A 15,202-nucleotide genomic window follows, 5' to 3' on the forward strand; every position below is an offset into this window, starting at 1 on the left:
GGACCCTTCAGTCCGCAGGCCGACGCTCTACCCACTGAGCCAAACCGGTTAGGGCTAGAGGGGTTTATTCTAAGTGAAATAAGTCTCCAGCTTGTTTCTAAAGGCCCTCTGTAAAACAATCTGACACTTCCTTCATCTACTACTCATCCTCAGGTCTCTGACACAACACACACATCTTTTCCTCTAGGCTGGTGATTCTCTTTGTACTATAATATTGTAAGTTCCTTCCACCTTCACTCCTGTTATATGCCTGTCTTAACTCTTACTCCCACAAGCTTGAACAAGCTTCTCTCCTCTCTTTTCCAATTAGGATCCTACCCACTTTCAAAGGGCATAGGTGAAGTCACACCTCTTCTAAACAGTCTTGCCTGATTAATCTAGTCCTCATTGGTCTCCTTCTTTGTCTACTTTTGGTGGTTAGTCTGGTTAGTAGCATTTTAAAATATCTTTCATATTGTTCATTGTTTTATGGGACTTGGCTTCTCAACTGGGAACCTTTATAAGGAAAGGAGTGTCTTCGTTTTCCTCTGTTTCCCCTTATGGTATTAAGCATATCTTTTGTAATGCATTTATCAAAAAAGAGCCACAGTTATAAAACCTCTTGACAGTGCTACAAGTACAGTCCTGGTTTGGGAAGAAGGAGAAATGACTGAACTTACAACTTACTCAACGCAAGCTAATTTATCCAACACATGTCTAATGAACACATTGAATCTATTTTATGAAATTGAGATATTATGCTAACTCCTTCAAGGTAACCTAAACTAGAATCAATTATTTAAAATCAATTTGTCAGTGTTCACAACAATTGCCATTTTACCTAAGATCCATGATTTATCGTTTAAAAAGCAGAAAAGTGCCCTAGCTGGTTTGGATCAGTGGATAGAGTGTCAGCCTGTGGATTGAAGGGTCCTGGGTTTGATTCTGGTCAAGGACACATGCTCAGGTTGCAGGCTAGATTCCCAGTAGGGGGTGTGCAGGAAGCAGCTGATCAAGGATTCTCTCTCATCATTGATGTTTCTACCTCTCTCTCCCTGATGGAAATGGTCTATAAGATATTTCCTCTTTTTACATCATAAAAAAATCTACCAAGGTTTTCAAATATTTTCAAAATCAAAGAAAACTGGAGAAAATAACAGCAACTTCAAATATAGATCCTCACATATCAATCTAGAGTTGTTTTTGTTCTTGCTCACATTTTCTGCAGAAACACTATTATTGCCTCGTCATAATGATAGGAAGAAAACACTTAAAAAAATTACTTTAAAAATTGACTTAATTTTTGAGATAGTATGCTTTCAGCTAAACTTCAAAATGTATTGAAACACCGTGATCTTTTCATAGCTACTAAAGAGTCTGACAACCAATGGTAACCCCTTTTCAAAAGTGAATCATTCATGTTAATGAAGATGGGAGCATCTGAGAGATTCCATCCTTACCTACTTCTCCTAGTCAGATTGTTTTTGTTCTCTTTCCATCCCTTGCATTCAGAATTCAGCTTCACATGCTTGATAACTTTCCCAGGACTCCCACCCCTCTAAAGTCATCATGTTCCTTCTTGGCATGTCTCTTATGTCTAGAATGTTTCTTCTTCGACAGAGATCCCTTCAGACAGTACATGAGACAGCATTGACTTTTATGCTGAGCTTAACAAATTAATAGCAATGGCTCCTAATTAGCCATCTGGGATATCCTGTCAAGGTCAATAATGCCCCATCTTATTATGGGGTTGGAGGGTTTTTTATGTGTATCTGAGTCTGGTTCTACATTAAAAATAAGGAATTATCAGTGGAGCATTTCAGAGCAATTATTTCTTCACGGGTGGTTAAAGCCACTCTTCCTTTAGCTTTGTCCTTCTAACTACTTCAAGGGATGCCATGATTGCGCAGAAACACACCACTGGATATGCACATTATTCTCATTATAATAGTCTTCATGAGCATAGACCCCCCAACATTTATAAAAATTAATCTGATTTGTTGACTGATAGTATAAACAGAGGAAAAAGAAACATGAGAAAGAGGACCTATGTCAGGCAGAAGAATCACATTTGAATATTACCTACACTACAACTGTAAGAACTTACCCATTCCAAGTGTCCATAGTGCAGGCAAAGTGGGCAGTTGATACAATTATTCAGTCAATTCAATCAAGTTGCTGGAATGACTGTATCTATTTTTTCTTTGGCTATTAAAACCAGACCTACATCCCCTACTCTCACCAAATATTCCAGTCTTCTTTGCACAGGGCCAAGAAGCCAAAGTGGTGTTTATGGAAACAAGCAGGACCTTTCACTGACTGAATTTCATTCCCAAGTTGACCAGACAGTAAACACCAGTAGATTATTGAGTTTCCCTTCTCTATCCTGCTTGTTCTTTCCCGTTAATGGATGTGATAGCACAGGACTCTACCTTATTTGGGTACTTGGATTTTTACCACTCCATTTTATGACTATGTAAATTGTACTGCCTCCCAATGAAACAGATATCTGTCCTCTTAAGGCTCAGTTTAAGCCAAGAGAGAAAAGGATTTTAATTAAAATGTAAACTTCTTTTCTAAAAGGATGAAGATAAGAAGAGTACTAGCATAATTATGAGAGAATCTAAGGCAGTTTTGAAGTATGAACTGAAGGAATCTCTGCAAACATTTTTTGTATCTTCAGGACTCTGGCTTCTGATGATTTAGAAATGAAATGACTCCCTTTCTATATGGAGGCATACATTTTCTCTTTTGACTAGGCTTTGTTTGTTTGTTTGTTTGTTTGTTTAATCTAGACCCTTTCCTTTGTTAAATACCTAGCCCTATTGTGGGAGTCCTTTAAGTTGGGTTTTCCCCATATGCAAGCTACTCTTGAAGAGGAGGAAGAAGTTGAGAGAAAGGATTGAAAGAAGAGGGAGAGGTAATAATGGCTAACACTTACATGACACTCACCATGTGCCAGGCACTCTTGTAATCTTTTTGCTTATACTAATTAATTTCATAACCCTACGGGGTTGGTATTATTGCCTCCATTTTAGAAATAAGGAAATTGAGGCACAATGAAGTTAATTCACTTTTCCAAAGTGACAGAGGGAAGAAGGGGAAAGAGTCACAATTTGGACACAGGCAGTCTGGCTCTGGGCTATTCTCTTAGCCATTACACTATACTGCCTCTCAACTTGGGGATGTAAAAGAACTTTGGGAATTCTGTTAACCGAGAGGCTACTGGGAGGAACGGTTTGTGATGACTCTGCTCCGAGGGGTCAGATATGGTACACTTCCAGCTCTTTTCTTTGGGACTACCATGGGATGCAAATACCCATTTCTAACTATAAACTTAGATCTATTTAATCACATCTCCATTGAAAGAGCAGCATGGGTCATGAGCACAATCTAGTTAATAGTTTCTTTATCCCCTCTCCCCTGCTCTTTTCCTGCAAACACATATACTCTCACAATGCATTTTTAAGTACATATTTCTAATTTTTTTGGATACATGCTTTTGTACTACTTTTTTAAAATTTGGCTTGCTACTGTTGGCAGGAACTTCTCCCCTGTCTGTGTTTTAGTATTTCTCAAGCAGATATTATGTTAAAAATACTAAGACAACCCAAACAAAAACTAAATGTCCACTGGAGGACTTCTTGCAATACCTCATTATTGTAGCTCAAATGTCTACCAATGGAGAATCCTTATACCAGTGTTTTTTAGAGATTTCCTTGGATTTCACCACACTTGTCTTCCTTTCAACCGAATTTGTAGAATTAGATGTTTCACAGAGCCCCCCTCCGGAGAGCTTTTAATTTCCTCTTTAATCTCCAGCTTGGGTACTGAGTACTAACTATAACATGGCCCACCACAGAACCTGGTAGAGATTTTGTGATCAGTTTCTTCTTCTGTGCTCTCTCTCTCTCAATTTCCCTCAAAATCCCTTTAACCATTTGCCCTGATTCTGCTGATTTCAAAGTGTTTCTCTAAAAATACAGAGATCATTTTACCTTGTCACAGAGATCACCTCCCCATCTCTGGGATTCATTTAGTTTCTCTTTGCTTTATGATTAGTGTGACCATATAATTTATCATCCAAACCAAGACACTTTTGAAAGTGAGAGAGTCAATCCTAATAATTATGCCTGCCAAAAAAACAGGCATAAGACTAAGTTCTCCCAAATACATGGGGATCTATGGGTGGCACCTTGTTAACGATGTTGTGTGTGGTTCAGAAGAGGCCACATGCCAGCATAGTTTTGCTGTCTGACGATTATCTTCATGAGTATCTCATAATCTCATTGTCTTTTTTTAAAATTTTGTTTTATTGCTTAAAGTATTACAAAGAGTATTATATATGTCTCCTTTTTTTATCCCCTTGAGCTTCCCTCGGCCTCCCCTACCCCCCAGTGTCTTGTGTCCATTGGTTATGCTTATATGCATGCATACAAGTCCTTCGATTGATCTCTTACCCCCCGTAACCCTTCCCGGCCTTCCCGCTATAGTTTGACAGTCTGTTCGATGTTGCTCTGCCTCTGTATCTATTTTTGTTCATCAGTTTATAATGGTCTTAATTATCCAAAAATGAGTGAGATCGTGTGGTATTTTTCTTTCATTGACTGGCTTATTTCACTTAGCATAATGTTCATTGTCTTTTTGAGAGGACAGGGTTTACTTCTGTGACCTGCTCAAGCCACCCAAAGATTAATGGAAGCAATGGGAATTAATAATCTTAATTTTAGTCTAGCTCCTGACCATTTTCAAATACTTGTTCTCTCATTACCAGAAAGCCAAGCCATTCCAGCTCCATAGGGTACCACCCAGAGTATAATTGAGGTTTAAATAAACAACATATGTGGCTTTTAAGGTTAAATGAATATTGTTTGACATACAGTACAGTAAAGTTGTTTTTCATTTTGGTTTAAAAATTGCTTAAAATTACATCGTGTTGCTTCTTGGAATTAACTAAAATTCATCTGTCTACATTAGAATCATTGTGTGTGTTTTTAAACCTTGGCTGAAAAAAAGAGAATCTCTCTCACTCTAGATAATTTATCCAGTGAATCAGGAAAAATAATGCAAAGGAACAGGTTTTTTAGGCAATCAGTGCCTACGTTTTTTCTTTTATATATTTGTCTCTTAAATATATAATAGGTATAAACATTGAAGATTCTAAATGGACAAATTTATTTTCAGCTGTCCAACAGAACCTGCCCAGATCTAGAGAACCACTTATAGTTGTACAAAATGGGAACATCTAAGAAGATAATTTCATTTTAACTATGGTTCATATTAAATAGAACAACTAAAGTGTTGAAACCTTTAGCAGCTACTTATAGAACATTCCAGCTTAAAGAATGAAATTTTGATGACTTTAAAAGCTCAAAGGCAACAAACGTACTAGAAGTTCCTACTTGAAAATATATATATATACGGAAGTAATGGCTCCAGTCATTTTTAACAAAGTGAAATTTTCCAATTTAGGTACACATACCTGTCTGCAAAAACTTAAGTTATTGTGACACATTCATCTGAACTTGTGTTACAGGGTACTAATAGTTGATTCCTATGCCTGATACCTACTTGCCTCATTGTTTTGCCATGTTACTTCATTTAACAGAGACTGTATGCTTCTATATTGCTTTGAGATTCTGACTGATTATAAGTATGGTGGACCTGGACAGTATTATGCTAAGTGAAATAAGCCATTTAGAGAAAGACAAATATCACATGATCTCACTTATATTTGGAATCTAATGAACAAAATAAACTCATGAACAAAATTGGTCCAGAAGTATGGATTCATGGAATAGAATAGCAGATCTCATTTGAGGATGGGAAGGGGGCTGGAAGAGATTAACCAAAGAAGATATATGCATATATGCATAACCCTGGACACAGTCAATAGTATGGGGAAAGCTTGGGGTGGGGCAAGTGTTGGGTAGAGGGGGGCAAAAAGGGAGAAAATGGGAGGCATCTGTAATACTGTCAATAATAAAAAAATAAGTAAAATATGTGTAAAAGACTATTTAAAAGCCCCTTGAGAATGTAGGGTCTAAATGGAGTAAACCAAACTTCTCAGAAGGCCATGCTGAGTAAATATTTCATGTCAATATCAATAATTAAATCTATGTTTTTAAAAGGGCATTTGATGAGGAGAGCTTTTTATCATTTTTCTTTTGTAATTTGTTCTCCTTTGGATATTTAGATTAGTCTTGAAAGCATATCCTATGGCTTTTACATATTGCTTTGACATTTGCCAGTGAACTTTGTACGGTTTCAAGTCTTCTCTCTAGACCCATATTTTTGTTTGGCCCAGAACATAGCTTAGACTCACAGCGGTTCTCATATAGCATATCAGATATTTACATTACGATTAATAACAGTAGCAAAATTACAGTTATGAAATAGCAACGAAAATAATTTTATGGTTGGGGGGTCACCACAACATGAGGAACTGTATTAAAGGGTCGCGGCATTAGGAAGGTTGAGAACCACTTACTAAGCCTTAGAGCCACCACTGCCAGCTACAACAGAACAAGTATATCCATAATCACCCCCCGCTCAGTCACTGTCAAAGGCAGTGCCATTTCCCAGCTCTCCAGATTTGCAACCCTAGAATTATTTTATACTCTTTTCTCCTCCATTAGCAAATCTTCCACTGGGTATTTTAATTTTCTTTTAAACTGTAGCAGTGTGATTTATCCCTTCTTTTCCATTATTTTATAGATTCTCATGACCTATCACATATTGTTAAAACAACCTCTTGGTTGGCCTCCCCAATTCCAGTAGCTTCTTAACTAGTCAGTGCTCAGTGCCAGGATACACTTCCACAAATACCTTTTTTAACCATAAGAACCTTTGCATAAAAATTGGTGACAGGATCAAATGTTAGGGGCAATCAGGTCGGCATGCAGCCTCTTTTTTGAAGTTCATGCAGCAATGATTGACCACCAATATTTATCTTAACAACCTGTCCTTCTCCCTTCCTCCCTCCTTCTCTCCTTCTTCTTTCATCCTCTTTCTCCCCTTTTCTCTTTCCACCAGCCCCATTTCTCTGCTTTCACATTACAAGTTTCTATTCAAGCCACACTTTGCTTGCCATCACCAGTGTCTGACTTGCTATTTCAAAGCTCTGGTCCTTTGCAAATGTCATTTCTTTAGGTTAAGATAACCTCAGCCCACATCACTGACTTAAAAATTCTTTAGGGAAGCTTTTTTTTAAATTTTATTTTATTGTTTAAAGTATTACACATAGTAATACATATATCTCCTTTGCTTTCTTTGATTGCATCTGACTGCTCACTTCACCCATTCAATATTTCCTAAGCACATACATTCCATTTGTGTATACAGTTGTTACTCTGTGTGTATGTTTTAGGTTATTTCCTCTATTGATTTCCTGTCACATCCAAACAGATTTCAAATATATTGAGGGCAAAGGCCCAGCCTGATTTCTCTCCTCCTTCTGCCTTATTATGAGGCTCTCCACCCAGGAAGCTTTCAATGCATATGAACTGACTTTTGGGCATTATTTTTTAGACATAAACAAAGGTGAAATCATCATCACTGTTACAGGGTCAGTCGAGGTTTCCACATAGTTTGCATGTAGACTTTGTCTACCATCTTTACTCAGATATGGAATAACAAGAAAGAAGTGAGTATACTATTGGTGAAGCACTTAATTCTGTATTTGTAACTGTAGTTCAATTCAGTACATAAATAGTACGTGATGGGTACCCAGGAAAATGTTAAGTGTCCAGCCCAGTTATTCTCAAATTCTTGAATGCATCATAATCCTCAGATGGGCTTGTCAAAACCCAGATCACTGACCCCCCATACCGCAGAGTTTCTAACTTTGTAGTTCTGGGCTGGGTTCCACAATTTTGCATCTCTAACAAATACCCAGGTAATGCTGGTGCTGCTGGTCCAGATACCACACTTGGAGAACTAGTAATCTAGGCAGTACAGAGTGGGGTCTAAGACATGGTCTCTGGTTTCAAGGGATTTACAGTCTTTTCAGGGTGGTAAGCCAGGTGCAGGAAACATTTTACAGCAGAAAATATTATAAAACTAGAGGCCCAGTGCACAAAATTTGTGCACAGGGTGGGGGGTCCCCTCAGCCCAGCCTGCACCCTCTCCAATCCGGGACCCCACGGGGATCAGGCCTAAACTGGCAGTTGGACATCCCTCTTACAATCCTGGACCACTGGCTTCTAATTGCTCACCTGCCTGCCTGTCTGGTTGCCCCTAACTGCCCCCCCCACTGGCCTGGTCACCCCTTACTGCCCCCCCTGCCGGCCTGGTCACCCTCAACTGCCCTCCCCTGCTGGCCCGGTCACCCCTAACTTACCTCCCTTGCCTCCTGGTTCATAGGTCAACACTCAAACACTGAGCCATGCCCCCTGCTGGCCTGGTCGCCCCACTCAGCCTGCTGCTCAGTCATTTGGTCATCCCTCACTAACCCCCCTGCAGGCCTTGTCACCCCACACAGCCTGCTTGTTCAGTTGTTTGGTCGTCCCTCACTAAACCCACTGCTGGCCTAGTCATAGGCAGCCACCTTGTGAGGGCATGAGGGTTAATTTGCATATTCCCTCTTTTTTATATAGGATATTTTAGTATTATTCCTTCAAGAAATATTGAATGAGTACTAACTATGTGCTCAGCACTGTTCTAGGTACTGGGGTTACATCAGTGAACATGATAAATAAAAATCCTTGTTCTCATTTGAAGCCTAAGCTCATAGGATAATCTTAGTGGGAGAAAGCAGACAATAAATAAAATACATAAAATATAAGATAATTTAAGTGCTAAGAACAAAAAGCAAAGATAGGGAATAAGAAATATCAGAAGGGTTTGAAATTTTAGGTGTACAGAGAAGGCCTTCCAATTCCATTATTTGACAGGTATTTATTGAGTGAACACTATGTGTCAGGCATTGCTATAGATGGTGGTGATATAGCCATAAATAACACAATTAATAAGCCCTGCCCATATGTAAGGAACAGACTTATTTGAGAGCCGGAAAATTTGGGGTTTTAATGTTAACTATCATGAACTCATTATGTGACTGTGAATGGCTGATACTCCTCCTCTCTGAGCATTGGTTTCTTCATCTGTTAAATGGAGCAGTTGGACAACGTTATGCTTGAACTCCTATACATCTCTCAGGCTATAAGATGCTAAGCACTTTAGGCAATTGGAAATATGTAAGACTGCTTGAAGAAGACTTTGTAGAGGAAGAAAAACTTAATGGTTTCCATAGGCATAGGGGAGCAATAGGGTTTGTGAGGTGGGAAGAAAATTTCAGAAGAAGAATAACATGAGCAAAAGCATAGAAGTAAGAATGGGAGGTACATGTTCAACAAAAAGCAAGGAGGTCAAAGGGTAGTTGAGATAGTTGGGTGGGAGGTGAGTGCTCAATAAAGATGAGGTCCTGGCTAATTATAGAGCATCTTGAATGGGAACCCACTGAGGGTTTTGATCTGGAAATGTTACAATTATATAGTCAAAGTGGGTGTTTCAAGAAGATTAGAATAGCCATCAGTTAAATGTTCAAAATTCATAATTGTTTTTACATAAGATGATCTCTGAATCATGAAGAGTTAAAGTCATAATTTGTTATGTCACTGACTGATTATACTATTGCTATCAAATTAATTGTAAGGTCTTTTTCAAGCCCTAAAAGCCAATAATATATAATTTTACCTCAAGAGTGCTACCATATGCTTAAACCAGACACATATTACTATTTAGGCTTAGGACTTGAAAGTTTAAGAGATGAATTGAAATAGAAAATTCTTAATGCTTATATTCCTTTGTATTTTTTGTTATCCCATGAAATATATGGTTGATTTGTCATTGGGTTTGTCCTCAGACAGATATATAGATAGATAAATATGTATGTATTAATCTACACACACACACACACACACTCACACACACACACACACACACACACACACACACACACACACACAAATAGTACTCACTGAGTGGTGCAAACATCTCTAAGACCAAGCTTCTTCCATCTGCTTGCTTGGTCATAGGTAACACAGGTAATATTCTTGGGAATTGTCTTCTAGTTTTTGATCTTTAATCAGCTGAGGAATATCTATATCTGTTGTATGTTTGTTGCTTTCCAGGCTGAAAGTAAAATCTTATTCCTAGAGGCAGTTACTCTGGAAGACAGCAGTGATGGGGTTAGCTGTACAAAGAGTTGATATAGAGACGTAGAGAAAGGTGTATCAGGCAGAAACAAAAAAGTAGAAAAGGATATCTTGGATATTGGTTATGTAAACATTTCAACCTTACCTTAACTTTCAGATCAGATCATAACTTCTCAGAGATACAATGGTGAATTTAACAAATCATGACAGACCAAATATTCAAAGCTCTCATTTATTAAGGGTAGTTTAAACACAAGTTAAATGTGACCTGCAAAATACTTAACTGTCACTGGAATAAGGTAAGCAAAAGTGACAATGATGATTATATTAAAATGGAAAGGGATTATTTTCCCTTTTACCTTGAAAATTCTGAGTAATAATGCTTCATGGTCCGTTTCGCAAAGTGGTAACTTTCTTCAAAGTTATTTTGACAAATGAGGCACACCCAGAAATTTTTTAATGTTGCTTTTTGAAGAATAGCTAAAAAGTCTAGAGAATTTTGGGATTGTAGAACCAAAAATGTTACTGGGTCACAAGGGTGATATTTTTCCCTTCTATGTATGCATGATTCTTTTTTATTTCTTTTTAATAAACAGGGGAAGGAGAATTGTCGTGGGAACATTCTGATGGTGATATCTTCCGGCAACCTGCCAACAGAGAAGCAGTAAGTGTGAATAGCTCAAATAATTCAACACTTCACAGCATCAGGTCAAACTTTCCTCTCCCCATGGCTACTCTCCCAGCAACTCCATAAAAGGGCCTATGTCTAAAACCATTTTTCTTCCCTTGCCTAAAAAATTTAAATGGCATCATCACCAACCTAAAACCATTTAAGTACCCTGTGTAATTGGTAACCAGGGCCAGGACATGAATGCAAAGAAATCGTAGCCCCAGACATTGGAAAGCCTTCATCTAGAATAGAACTTGGTTCCCTTTCAGGATGACTTGCCAAATATTTGTCTTCTGTAAGGAGGGCAGGTCACTGCTCCTATCCTCAACAGTGAGGACATTCTGTGGATTGTAAAATAGGCCAGCCCATCCTATTGGCAGAGGTACTTTGGAAATGTCCAAACAAACCCTCCCCTAAGCCTTAAGTTCTCACTCATACCCATGGAAGAAAGAAAAGGTAACAGGCTAGATTTTCCCTTCTCATTCTGAAACATCTTCTCATTTCCATTCTTGGTATTAATCTCAGAATAAGCTTTATGAGTAGGCATCTCTCTACATATAGTAATAGCATCTCTTGTTGCTTTGTACTGTTAGGTAAAAATATATATATATATATTTAAGTATAGCAACACTTCAAAATTTTTTAAATCATAAAAGAATTTGTTCCAGTTCAAATAATTTATTTTGAAGGTCTTATAAATGTGTACAAAATGTGCAAAGGCATTCATTGCACATACATGGGTGTTTATCACACCCTGGTACAAACAAAAGTGTACAGGGGTATTCAATGCAGCATTATTTTCATAAGAGCAAAACAGAGACAACCTAAGTGTCTATTAATGAAAGCATGGTCAAACAACTTATCTATGGGATCCTATGCAGGTGTTAATAATAATGTAGTACATAGAAATGTAGTAAAGTGGAAGAATGTCAAAAATATATTATGTAAACAAAACTAGGTGCAGGATACAATTTACCCTATCATATGTTTATATAAAAATTATGTGTGTTCATGTATGTAAAAGAATATGAAAATATTTGGAAGGTCACATACCAATAGGTTAGAGTGGTAATCTCAGAGGGGTTGGAATTGGGCAGGAGGATAGGTCAACTTTGACTTTTCACTTTATATCTTTTGTATTATTTGATGTTTTGCAATGAGTATGAATTAGCTTTTTAATAAGTAACATTTAAAGGATTTTCTAAAACCTTAGGAATTAGTTCTCAACATGCATTGGATACAAGGCAAGAGTCTAGGGAATGATAGGGCAGACCGATAGTGAAGGTGTGAGATGTTAGTAGGAGACATAATAAAATGACCAATACAAACATAACAGTACAGCTTAGGCCATGCTTCCCAGTTGTCACATGTGCCCTTTCTGACTTACATGCCCCCAGCTTGCCAACACCCTCAGCTTCCATTTTCTGTGTTGTGAATTTTCTTTTTCTCAGCCCCAAGTTTTGGTTGTTGTAGGAAGTTGAGAGTGGCTAAATTAGTGGCTGTCAACCAGATGCCATTCTAAACCAAATTTATTTTCCATCACCTTGAGCTGTGTGCCTTAATCTGGGTGCCTTAGCTCAGAGCCATTACTAATAAGGCCATTAATTAGCCTTTCTTCTTGACGTCTTATGCTGTCCTCAACTCAATCCTTTGTCTTTCAGCCTTGTTGTTCTTCCTAGGCTACTGGTGATAGGCCTAGACTCAATCCAGTACTTTCTGTAGCAAAAGAGGTCAGGTACAGTATGCAGCGCCTTGAAATAGTTATTCACTTTCAAAGGAGTTCAAGACTTAACTCTAGAAACAAACATTTGGGCCTGGTAGACCAAAATATCCAGATACTTCCATTTTATTATAAATAAACTAGAGTCCCGGTGCATGGATTTGTACACCAGTGGGGTCCCTCAGCCTGGCCTATGCCCTCTCGCAATCTGGGACCCCTCGGGGGATTTTGGACTGCCAGTTTCGGCCTGCAGGCTGCAGGGGTCAGGCTGAAACTGGCAGTCCGACATCCCCCGAGGGATGTAGTAGTGCGTGAAGTGGCAGGCAGCCAGGGAGGAGCCCGAGCCCAGGTCGAGCGCTGTGCCACTCCTGCTCATCCCAGCCCTGTAGTGCCTGCCTCTGCCACAGCTTGGTAATGTTGCTGCAGAGGTAGGAGAGGCTCCTGCTGCTATGGCGCCGCCACAGTTGCGCGCTCACCAGCCATGAGCCCGGCATCTGGCACCTGGCATCTGGAGCCTGTTGGTCAGCTGAGCAGTATTACAGCTGTGGGAGCACACTGACCACCAGGGGGCAACTCCTGCGTTGAGTGTTTGCCCCCTGGAGGTCAGTGCACATCATAGTGACTGGTCAGAAGGTCAACCGGTCGCTTAGGGTTTAATATATATAGATATTTTCCTTTGTTCTAAAAGGTATAGATATTTGTGATGTAATTTGAATAATAAATAGCATCTGTAGTAATGGAAAATTATGTATGTAGCACATAGTAGTCACCCAATACCTGTGAAATCAATGGGAGTGAAAGATGGAGTGAAATGAGAGTGTGTTGGGGCAGAGGGAAACTTTTTTTAAAATCTTCACCTGAGGATATGTTTATTGATTTAGAGAGAGAGGAAGGAGGAGGGAGAGACACAGAGAAACATCGATGTGAGAGAAAAACATTTGGTTGCCTCCTGTACATGCCCCAATGGAGATGGAACCCACAACCTAGGAATGTGCCCCGACTGGAAATTGAACCTGCAACCTTTTGGTGTTTGGGACACTCCAACCAATTGAGCCACCCATAAAGGGCCAGAGGGTAACTTTTTATTAATATTAATGCACAGAAATTTGTCCCAAATCAGAGAGAAATTCTTCAAAGTTGTTTGTTCTTTACTAGTCAAAAAATGGAAGGTGGGAGAATCCCTTCTGAATAACCTTTGCAATTTCACTTTCTACATGAGAGGGGGGGAAAGGAAGCCTTAACAACAGTTCTAATTTGTTAGATTTTTAGTAGACTGTCCCATTTAGAGGGACCCTCAAAACCTCAGTTCAACAGAAACACAGCTGATTATTTTGTCGAGTTGGGTAAAAAACATCAGTTTACCAAGTTTTACAAAGTGCACAGGAAAGAGAACCAGTGTTTTAATTAAGACTCCTTTGTAAAAACCTGAAACAGTTTGTGTTTTATTTCTGGATCATAATTTCATTTTAACTGGTCCTAGTACTATGGGGGAAATGTGTGTGTGGTGGGGGGTGGAGGTAGGTGCAGGGTGGAAAGCCAAAACATGAAAGCAAGCATAATTTTGTTTTGGACAACAGGCAAACTCCAATTTTCCCCCAATATATTACTCATAGATTTACCATTAGAAAAGTGAAAGAGTTTGGGATAGAAACAATATGACATGTAAAAATCCATGTCTCATTCACATTGTCAGAACAACAGTTTAGGAAGGAAACTGGCCTAAGTGTCTCTCAAACAGGAATAGTCCTAGTTACTAGTGAGGAGAAATATAATGTGTGGATTATAATACTTTTTGAAGGCATTTTAAAAGTAAACGTGTTATTTTGACATAACTCTAGATTCACCTGCAATTGTAAGAGATAATACAGAGAGATTATGTGCCCTTTACCCAGTTTCCCCCAATAGTAACATCTTGCAAAAATCTAGTATAGGATCATAACTATAAAGGCATTTCCCCTTTCTGAACTCTTAGAACTTTTGTGTCTTCACCAGTAAAACCTTATAGAAAATTTGTGATCTATATAATTTATGTATAACCTTCATTATTGTAAATTTAGGGGGAAATGTATCATATCATTATTACAATTATTTTGGACCAGTAAAAATAAAGTTGCTATTAACAAAACAAAAATCGCCCCTAACTACATCTTAGATCTTAGAACAAATAAGGTAGAAATTCCTGGGGAACTGCTACATTGATGGGAATTTTCCAACACCAGAAAAGAACTGTGGTCCTGGCCAGGTGGCTCAGTTGGTTGGAGCATCATCCCGTACACCAAAAGGTCACATACCTTGTGCGGGTTCGATCCCCAGTTGTAACATTTACAGGAGGCAACCAATGGATTTTTCACTCTCACATTGATGTTTCTCTCTCTCTCCCTTCCTCTCTCTAAACATACCCTCAGGTGAGGATTAGAAAAAAAGAAAATAACTGTGCAAGAGCCATGTCAAAAGCCTAATATATCAGTCCTTCAAGTCAGTAAATCAAATATTGAGCAGAATACAACAAAACATAGCAAACCTGAAACCAATACAAACTAATATTGAAAGTAAACAGTAGTTGAATTTTTTTAAATTAAAAGTGATTTTTAAAAAAGCATACCTATATGGTCATTTCTACCAAACTAGTTTTTTTTAAATTTCTTTATTGATTAAGGTATTACATATGTGTCCTCA

The 15,202-nt window shown here is 38.5% G+C and overlaps 1 protein-coding gene across 4 annotated transcripts in view; it reads left to right on the forward strand.

The window, feature by feature from the left end:
• The window catches only part of CHRDL1 (chordin-like 1), a 167,928-nt gene that overhangs the window by 129,356 nt on the left and 23,370 nt on the right, over positions 1-15,202 (forward strand). For all 4 annotated transcript variants that reach the window (XM_005865202.2, XM_014538817.1, XM_005865200.2 and 1 more), the window contains exon 7: positions 10,733-10,800. In XM_005865202.2, the coding sequence (XP_005865264.2) occupies positions 10,733-10,800 (68 nt within the window). The remainder of the gene's footprint in view (positions 1-10,732; positions 10,801-15,202) is intronic.

The sequence above is a fragment of the Myotis brandtii genome, unplaced genomic scaffold (assembly GCF_000412655.1).
Source record: "Myotis brandtii unplaced genomic scaffold, ASM41265v1 scaffold199, whole genome shotgun sequence".
NCBI classification, from domain to species: Eukaryota; Metazoa; Chordata; class Mammalia; order Chiroptera; family Vespertilionidae; genus Myotis; species Myotis brandtii.